The sequence below is a fragment of the Saccostrea echinata genome, unplaced genomic scaffold (assembly GCF_033153115.1).
Source record: "Saccostrea echinata isolate AGI-Se365-2 ecotype Australia unplaced genomic scaffold, CSIRO_AGI_Sech_v1 ptg000055l, whole genome shotgun sequence".
NCBI classification, from domain to species: domain Eukaryota; kingdom Metazoa; phylum Mollusca; class Bivalvia; order Ostreida; family Ostreidae; genus Saccostrea; species Saccostrea echinata.
The window spans coordinates 575,205-585,670 of record NW_026889804.1 but is presented as its reverse complement, the minus strand read 5'-3'; the positions used below and the strand labels follow the sequence as shown (position 1 = coordinate 585,670).

The window sequence follows — 10,466 nt, the reverse complement described above, 5'->3', positions numbered from 1 at the left end:
AATGTCATAAAACAAGGAAAATATTGAGATTTGTTCCGCCATTCAGACCGAAGCGCAGGTGATTGCTCGAGAGTTCATGCTTATTTGACCATGTCATTTTGTCTAATCTACAAATGTATCTTCATGGTATGCGTTTTAAAGTATTTCCTCAAAAAATGTAAAAAAAAAAACTAGTTATAATTGTAACGGGGACCGTTACAGATGTTCCCCAAACGCTCCCCAACTCCCTTTTGGTGTCTTATTTCCTGTAAGCTTCATTAAATAAGGCAATGAAGTATATTGATCGTTTTTTTCCATTTCACGCGCGCGCACGTGCATACATGTGCAGTATGACCATGTCATCCCGTCTATACTATTAATGTATCTTTATATTCTCAGTATCAAAACATTTCATCAAAAATATAAGTTCCGGCTATATCAAGTATACTGGTCATCTTAGCATTGCGCGCACGCGCACCTGCATGCATGTTCATAATGACCATGCCATCTTGTGTACACTTATAATATGTCTGTTTATTCAGAGTATCAAAGCTTTTCATCAAAAAATATAAAAGTTACGACTATATTAAGTATATTAATCATTTAACACATTGCACGCGCGCGCATGTGCATGCATGTGCATGATGTCCACATCATCTTGTCTACACTTGTAATATATCTGTATATTCTTAATATCAAAGCTTTTCATCAAAAAATATAAAAATTACGACTATATTAAATATATTGGTCATTTAACACATTGCATGCGCGCGCACGTGCATGCATATGCATGCATGTGCATGTTGACCATGTCATCTTGTCTACACTTTTAATATATATAAATATTTTGAGTATCAAAAAAGTTACGTCTATATCAAGTAAATTGGTCATTTTACGATTTGCGCGCACGTGCATGCATGTGCATGTTGACCATGTCATCTTGTCTACACTTTTAATATATCCTTGTATTCTGAGTATCAAAGTATCAAAGCATTTCATCAAAAAATATAAAAGTTACAGCTATATTATGTATATTGGTCATTTTACGCTTTGCACGCGCACGCACGTGGGTGCACGTGCGCGCAAAACGACCTTCGTTCCGCAAATCTACATAACATGCCTAGTAACCCTAAAAAGGTTTTAACTCAATTGGATGTGCAGTTTCCGAGAACACTCGCGGACAAAAAAGTACCGGAGAAGAAATAAGAATAAAAAAGAATAATAATAATAATAATAATAAGAAACCGAGTAAAAACAATATGTTCCCAAACTTCGTTTGGGGAACATAATAACGGCTATATGATTTATATCAGTCTCTTCACTCATTACACGCGCCTACGCCTGCAGGCATGTTCCTGCAAATGACTTTCAAGGAGTAGATCTACATAGTACGCATACTAACCCTAAAAGTTTTAAAACTCAGCTGGATGATGAGCAGTTTCCGAGAACACTCGTAGGCAAAAAAGTACCGGAAAATAAGAGCAATTAATAGCCAGTGCTTACTGTAACGTGAACTGTTACAGGTGTTCCTAATACGCATCCGCACTCTTCTCTGGGCCCCATTCCTACAACCTTCATTAAACTAAGCAATTCTATTGTTAAGTAACACTTTATGTTTAGAAGTATTTTATCAAAATACAATGCTATTAAAGTCCTTTGAGTACGGTACTTACCTGTTATATATCAGCGCGCGTGAATGCCCGCATTGTACGTATTTTCCCCGTAAACAGTTTCTCTATTAATACCCCAGTGTGAAATTTGACATTATTGACAGCTCCTTTTTCAATAATAAAGGATCTTGTAAATTTACTTACCCTGTCATTGGTCATTTGCGAAATTATTTTGTTCAAAAAGACACAAGTACTTTGATTGTACAACAAGTATTTTGAAGTTGATATAAAAAGATGCCCGAGTTTCTGATTGAAAATATCTATGTGGTTTTTGGAGACCAGGTTTTCCAACAACCTGTTGGAACTCCCATTGGTACCAATTGAACCCCGTTTTTAGCAGGACTATTTTCGTATTCATATGAAGAAGAATTTATTCAAAATCTTATACTTCTTATACATGAGAAGACACTTGCTGTGACCTTCATCTCGACATTTAAATATATCGACGCCGTATAATCAATTATCAATAGTTATTTCCATTCATATGTCGACACGATATTTCCCAGTGAGCTTGACATAAAAGAGTCGTAAAATGCAGAAAACTGGTCTTCAGTCTTAAAAAACGGAAGCTTTCGAAACTCTCGGATTTTATCGAAAAGGGGGTAAAAAAAAAAAAAAAAAAAAAAAAAAAAACATGGATACCAACAATAGTCCGGCAAACAAGACGCTGGAGTCGAATAAGGTAAAGATTAGATTTATACGTCAAATAAATTTGATTATTCTTTTGAATATTGTAATTAAAGATCCGTCTACGAAATGTAAGATGTACATGAATGTTGTACGACAGATGTACATGTATTAACATTGTCAAGATCATTCGTGTTTCAACGTTGCACGTGGTCGTTCGATGTTGTGAAAATAATTTTTTACATTCACTTTGAATTACCACGAGAGATTCATGTTTTGTTAGGTAGAGGATAAACGCTAAGATTCCGTCTCAATAATTTTTTTGTTTTTCTTTAAAAATAGGTTTACATTGTTTTTCAATTAATATGCTGGCACTTTATGATAACCGTAAGAACTTGATCCATTGAACGATGATTAGTTTAAGAAGTATTTTATTCACGATATACATATATGGATTAATACAATGAATATGAATTGAACAGCAGGCAAAAATGGCCTATATTAGTTCTCTCCATTAAAGATCAAGGTACAAATCATGAAATGTTACAATAATATATATATATATATATATATATATATATATATATATATATATATATATATATATATATATATATCACAACTTTTACAAAGACATGTATTTTTACTAATTTTTAAGGAGGATACAATGTACAAAATCATCCAATGATTATCACCTTGTACCAAAATTTGCCTGTTATTTGATATATATGAAGCTCATTTTAATGATCTAATTTGAACTTATTTTAATCAATGAGTTTCCAGATGTTAGGGAGATTAATTAAACCTTATTGACTATCTGAAATCATTAAGCATGATTAAGCTTTCTAAGCACTTTTAATATTACTTTTTGGTGGTATATACCAATGTACATGTAGTATTTAAACAAATAAAACTTTTATTCCGGTTGTTTGCTGTAGCTAGGAGTCCTGTGACACCACGCCACACATACCATCAATCCAGTATATGTGTTATATGTGGATTTTCTTTCGTGCAGTCAGAAATTTCAAAAACTGTTGCAGTAATAGAGAAAAAATATTTGAACAAAAAATTAAAAATTAATGAGGAGCGATGTAAGCACATTACAAAAGTACTGCATCAGTTTGAAACAGAACACAGTGTGAATGGAATCTGTATTACCTGTTACAGGAAAATTGAAAAAAGTAAATCAGATGCAAAATGATTTAAAAACTCTACAGAAAGAGTTGAATGAATTCCGGTCTTCTGTCAGAGAACTGTATCAATTAACATGCAAAAAGTCGCAAGAAAAGAAAACAGATACTCAGAAGAGGCTTCTTAAGTCTCCATTACAACAACCACTGAAACATCAGAAGACACTACCATTTAACTACTCTGTGGTACACCTTTGTGAATTCCAAGTTATAATAAAATCATATCAAGTACATGTACTGATATTCCATCAAGTTCATCGGTGCTTAAGGAGAAAAAACAATCTGCAAAGAGATCTCTTGGTTTTTCCACCTGTAATACCACAGATAAAGAAAATGAAGTTGATTGTTTGATTGGGGAAGTGAAGGTAATATATGTTTTTATGTATTAATTAAGTTCTTTAACTAACCCAGTTACTGTTTAAATTAGACAAAAGAACAGGAGGTCAATGCATATGTGTATAGTATCAAAAAATGTGGAAATGATGTTATGTTTGTGGGCAAAATAGCTAAAGTTACAGTCCACAACATCTTATGTTTGAGCACACAAAAAATTATATGCTTGATTCAGTTCCTTGTCTACGTTGTTCATATGATATAGCCAGATTGATTTCTTTGTGTGTTTTAGGAATTCAAAATAACCCTCATAATGTTTGCCTGCATGACCCAGGTCCTGAATCATATTTACACAACTTTTAGTCACATGGATGTTTCCTGACCCCAGGGTAAGGGACAGTGATCTAACAAAATTTTATTTTATGAAACTCAGGCTAGGGGAGGGTGGTCTATAGAAATTTTAGATTATAGTTTCTGTGGCTGCTTGCAACACCTACACATACTTTTCATGAACAACATCCTATGGTGGCATATTTCTGCCACCACTTGTCGGATATTTATAGATGTAACGTTCTCAGATAATTATGTTAATTAGTCAGATAATGATCATTATGTCCAGGAACTCTGTATCTTGTTTCTAAAGCATGTGAAAGCCACTAACTGACATCTACTTGTCATCATAATATCTGACAAGTCAGCATAATGTTCTGACAAACAGATATAATTTTCTGACAAGTCAATACAATTTTCTAACAAGTGGGGGGGGGGGGGGGGCAGAACTATGCCACCATAACATCATATTAATTTAAAGTAAAAAAAATTGACACCACTAAACATGCTAAAATATTCATATACCGGTATTATTACATGTATTAAATATAAATAGAACGATTAAAACAGAATGTCTTTCCAATCTGCGTACTGGCCCTTATAGTACCTTATTTTAAGTTTTGAAGGTTCACAAAACACACAATTAATTTATTTTGGCTTAAATCCATCATTTTCAGTTTTTTTTTTTTTTTTGGGGGGGGGGGGGGTGTTATTTATCGTTCCAATTTTTAGTTGTTTGTTTATGTATTGTGCATGACAATTTTTTTTTTCATTTTGTTTACTTACAGGAGTTTGCTTTTCCACTACTTTTTATAGACACCAATACAAAAGGTATGCCTTGTTCTTGTTCATTTTCTTGAAATTTCTGTTAAAGTGTCCATTACAGCTTGTGTAGACAAAATGTTAATATATAAAGATTGGGATTCTTGATTAACTGTGTAAATCTCTCAGTACAAATGTATTTTCTATTAAACTTCATTTTGTCCTATCAGGTTACTGTTTACTATGCAGGAGGCGAGAGGTCATCATTTGTTTTAGAGGAACATCACAAACACATATGCCGTGCGGTGTTCAGAGGGCAAAATGTAGAAAAATGTATCTTAGATATAATAAGCAAATCGAATCCTGATGTTGTCACCACAGCAGCATGCAAACTGGTTTCTACAGAGTGCAAATCACTATGTAAACGTGGATCATATTCCATCTTACAACAAAAAACTTATGATGGAATTTTCAGCTTTACGTGGGATTCCTTTTACAAAGAAATTCAAGTAAGAGCACCGAACACACTCAGAGTTGTTTCGGCCATAGCAATTGATATCCCTATTCCACCAACAGAAAAAAAATTTCTACTACTGATGAGCTCTCTTGGTACTTGCTTCCATGGAAGAAATGGCCAGATATCCTCTCTGCAGTACCAAATTGGATTCATTTTAGCTCAAGGAGGATGCAAAGTAAGGGTAAGTCAGCATCTCAATTTATTGCTTATTGAATACTTTACACATGTACAGGATAATATATAATGACAACATAGCTTTGTCTTCTTTTTGGTGGTACACAATTATTTGCTTAAAATTAAAGATTCAAAAAAATTCTCAAAACATTTTAAAAAGTATGTTTTAGTGTAACTGAACCACCTTAATCGTTTCACCCCTATTGTACTATTATATATTTTATATATTATACAATGACCTTGTCAGCAAATACAATTTATCATTGAGTCAAATGCTGACTGACGTTTTTCATGCTAATTGTTAGGCCATTATTTACACACTAAATTGTCGACGGATTTTTCCGTTATTTCCCGATCATGAAAAGGAGCACACGGCGGGTGTGACCGGTCGGCAGGGGATGCTCACTCCTCCATGGCACCTGATCCCACCTCTGATTTTTAGAGGTCCGTGTTTGCTCTGCTCCTATTTGTATTGTTTAATGGACTTTTGAGCTTAAATACTGTTCGTTATCTCCATATATTTCATTACAATCTTAATGGTTCTGTTTTTAGGATATAGAAAGATTAGCAAAACTGGGACTTTGCATGTCACCCAAGTCTCTCTTCAATAAACTCTCATCACGGGAAAAGAACATTGATGTTGCAGTATTAAGAGCCAAACAACAATGGATTGAAAGTGGAGGAACTACTAGTACATATCAAATAATCGTGAGAACTGGGACAAGACCATAATACCTGTGTATCGAACTTCTTAACACTAAACAATATCCTTACATTTGTTTAATGTTTTAGTGGTAATTGACAGGATCCCTTTTGAAGAAAATATGCCTGAAACTGTTTATTTGGAAGACTTTCCACTGCACAGGTTAATACCATCCGTAAATGAACAAAAAATGCTGATTGAGGAACTAACATTTATCATAGCCACTTCTGTGATTCAGAACATTGATTAGATGCAGAATGTATTTGGAAAGATCTATCCAGTGCATTTAAACCATAAGTACAGTGAATATGCTGGATTAAAAACAACACAGGTAAATTTCGAGGTGTTCATTTACCCATGCTAAACATGCTAAAAGCTCTTGTACATCTGGAATCTGTCTATTAATTTTTCCCTATTTTTGATTTCTTCTCAAGAACCTCCAGCTTACCAGTATATCAAACAAATTTACTTGTTAACAATTTAACATCCATTGATTATGGACTTTCAAACAATGTTGGTTAAGGTTCAATCTCTATTTGCAAAGGGAGATAATTAGAAATTTATTAAAATAAGGGGGTTTTAGATTTGTATTTCTAATCACAGAGTTAAAAATCACAAAACCAATGTGAAAGCATCATTATAGTGTACATGGTGTAGAATCAAAATTGTCCTTGTCACTGGGGCCACAGAATGGGTCAAAATTTGAACATAGACCTACACGGAAAAATATCTCCAACTTCTACAGTACACAGTTATTGTGCAGTTTAAAATGAAAGTTCTTGGATATTTGATATCCACGACTTGTGAAAACTACTTGTGTTAAGTGTCCCCTCCTTCCTCCAAACCTGAGAGATAAGGCCATGGTTCTCTTGTTTAAACATCAACAAATCTGCTGATTCGTTTTTCTTGATTTTTCTGTTAGATAAGGTCATTGTTGTCAATAAAGACCAAATTTGCTTCCATGGAACATTGATATCAAAGAGGGACAACATCTTTATATTGAAATTAGGAACATTCAGTCAGACAGAGGAACATTAAACTGATATAATAAAGGGACATAATCTCTCATTTTGTCATTTAGTACTCCCTTGGTCTATTTGACTGTGATGAGAACAAGACACAGGGTGTCATTAGATTGCTGAAAGAGCTCACCCAATATGTCCCAGTTGACAAAAATGGAAACATTGAAGAGGTTTTCTTTGGTGGTAAGTAGATATATGTAATTTATGATGTATAACTTGTCAAATAAATAGATATGTGTGCGTTTGGTTTGTGAAACCCTGATAAACTCTCAAGTTGAATATAGCATAGAAACATTCTTGGTACAAATGCTATTCTCACAATATGTATTGTTAAAAAAAATAGAGATAGTCAAGGTGGATACTGATCCATTCTCCTTTTGAATGTTTTCAAAGAAATTTAAATATTTTTTTGATAAACATGTTTGGATTTCAGCCAACAGGCTAGCAGGAATCCACGAAGGGTCACAACCAACTGATTGGAGATACATTAACACAAAGTCGAATCCAGCTGATCACGCATCTAGAGGTATCTCAGCGGATGGCTTACTGAAACAGGAGAACTGGATTAAAGCCCCAAACTTCCTGTTTGAACCGGAAGATAATTGACCAATGTCACCTTCACAGCTTACTGACAGAGAACTGTTGGATAGCGACCCAGAGGTGAAAAAAGTTACTGTAAAAGCAGTTATCACAAAATCACAGGACTTTAAGGAAGATACTACAGACTGTTTTAACAAGCTGTTTCAGTATTATTCGTCATGGTATTCATTGAAACGCAGTGTGGCATGGATTTTGAAAGTACGAAAGAACTGTTATGACGTGCTAATGTGAAAAGACTCGATTCTCATGCAATAGTGCAGGACTATTCTTATGACAAGATTGTCATTTCATATCAGGATTTGAAAGAAGCAGAAAGAACTAGCTTTCATTCAACGACAGGAATTTCCTACAGAAATAAATACCCTTGAGTCAGGAAACTTTCGTGTTAGTCATGGTAGCAAAGTCAGGAGCCTGGATCCGTTCTTAGATGCTGGACTTTTGCGAGTTGATGGCCGCTTACATAAGTCAAGTTTTCCAGTTGAGATGAAACACCAAGTGATTTTACCAAAAGATCATCATGTTTCTACTTTAATTATCAGACAAATTCATCAAGACCTATTACACAGTGGCAGAAATCACATGTTATCTAAACTAAGAGAAAAATATTGGCTTATTCATGCTCCTTCTGCAATTCGAAAAGTCATATCAAAGTGTGTTACTTGTCGACGACAGAGGTCAAAGGTCGGAGAGCAGAAGATGGGAAGTCTACCCAAAGATCGCCTTACACCAGATGAACCACCATTTAGCCGTGTTGGAGTCGATTACTTTGGACCTTTTGAAGTAAAAGTGAAATGGAGCCGTGTGAAGCGCTATGGTGTCATTTTCACTTGCCTTGGTAGTCGGGCCGTGCATTTGGAAGTTGCGGCTTCATTAGATGCAGACTCTTACATAAATGCCCTGCGCCGTTTTATTGCAAGAAGAGGACAAGTTAAGAAAATACATTCTGACAATGGAACTAACTTTGTTGGTCTTAAAAGATCCATTCAAGAATGGAACCAAGCACAAATTCAATCTGCAATGTTACAGAAGAATGTAGACTGGCAGTTCAACCCACCAGCAGGATCACATCATGATGGTGTGTGGGAGAGGATAATCAGAACTAAGGAGCAGATACTTGATGATGAAGGACTTCATACCCTAATGTGTGAAATCGAATATACAGTCAACGACCGACCAATAACAAAGAACACCGATCAACACTGTGACTTGGAGCCTCTTACACCAAATCATTTGCTTTTGATGAAGAGGAAACCTAACCTTCCTCCAGGAGTCTTCGATAAGACAGATGTGTACCACAGACGACGTTGGAGACAGATACAATATATGGCTAACCTGTTCTGGCATCGTTGGGTATGCGAGTACCTACCACTTCTCCAGGAACGACGGAAATGGCATAATATCAAGAGGAACTTTCAAATCGGTGATGTTGTGTTAGTCGTAGATTCGAAGGCCGCAAGAAACTCTTGGCCGATGGGAGTAGTGCATGAGACAATTCCGGACAGAAAAGGACTTGTGCGTCAAGTGAAAGTGAAAACCGCGACAAACATTTTAACGCGCCCTGTGGACAAACTTTGCATAATCTTAGAGATGGACTAAGAGACTGAGTTGTGTTATTCCTAGAGACTCTTTGTATACATGGTTCATCTTAATTTATCATGTATTAAATTTTGCTAGGAACTACTGTTTATCATGTGTATGTATTATTTTTGACGAATATTCTGTACAGTTTAACCTGCTAAACTGGAAAACTTACCAACTATCATCACCCTCATCAATAAAAACTGTGACGCATTTACAATGAGTTTCTTTACTTTCCATAGCCTGTACAATCAGCTATCGCCTCACCACGCCTGAAACATTTTAGAACAACACAGTACGTCATGTTTTATAAATTAATATAAAAAAGATATAGTTTAATAATTCTGATTATTGTGTAAAGAAAACAACAAATCTTGCAAAAGATTTGGATCTGTGCACTGTTTACAAGAATGAAATTCACACTTTCCTATACAAGTGTGGTAGTACAGATTTAATATTTATCTCTTATGTATCTATTCGTTTTGGGATCATTCTATTTTTCGTTTCATCTAAAGTAATCTTAAATATTTTTGTAATATAATTCTTTTGCGCATCGGATTGAGTCGATTTCTATCTTCAATTTCATTGGTTCATTTGACATTATCCAATAGTTTTAATTTACCTTGAGTATAAGTAACCGTTCAAACTAAGCAAAATTGGGCAGTATTACATTTAATAAAGAAGATATCTATCCAGCGTATATCAGCTGCATCTTGTGGTATGAAACTATCATATTTATTTATTTGTTACTTTGCTATACAAGTTTTGAGTTTGACATTATATTTTAATTGCACAGTTTATACGTTATTGTATTTTTGCAGTTAAAGTTGTCAGAGTAATTTCTTATATTTGTCTGTAAGTTCAAAGTTCATTTTGTTACAGATCATTTTTTCTATCTTATATGTATGCTGCATTAAACGGTAAGTTATTATCAAAGTTTATGAAACTATAGTGTAAATTGTATTTTTCTTTAATTTATTC

At 34.5% G+C, this 10,466-nt stretch overlaps 1 protein-coding gene and 1 long non-coding RNA gene across 2 annotated transcripts; both read left to right on the top strand.

Moving 5' to 3' along the window:
• Positions 1-5,140: 5,140 nt before the first annotated feature.
• LOC133172871 (uncharacterized) lies at positions 5,141-7,491 on the top strand. The gene is made up of 3 exons (XR_009718972.1): positions 5,141-5,589; positions 6,135-6,616; positions 7,367-7,491. It is a non-coding gene; the product is annotated as an uncharacterized LOC133172871 (long non-coding RNA).
• A 425-nt stretch (positions 7,492-7,916) lies between these two features.
• Positions 7,917-9,503, top strand: LOC133172867 (uncharacterized). Its single transcript, XM_061307700.1, has 2 exons — positions 7,917-8,105; positions 8,247-9,503. Exons 1-2 carry the CDS (start codon positions 7,917-7,919, stop codon positions 9,501-9,503), a joined length of 1,446 nt encoding a protein of 481 aa, XP_061163684.1.
• Positions 9,504-10,466: the final 963 nt, after the last annotated feature.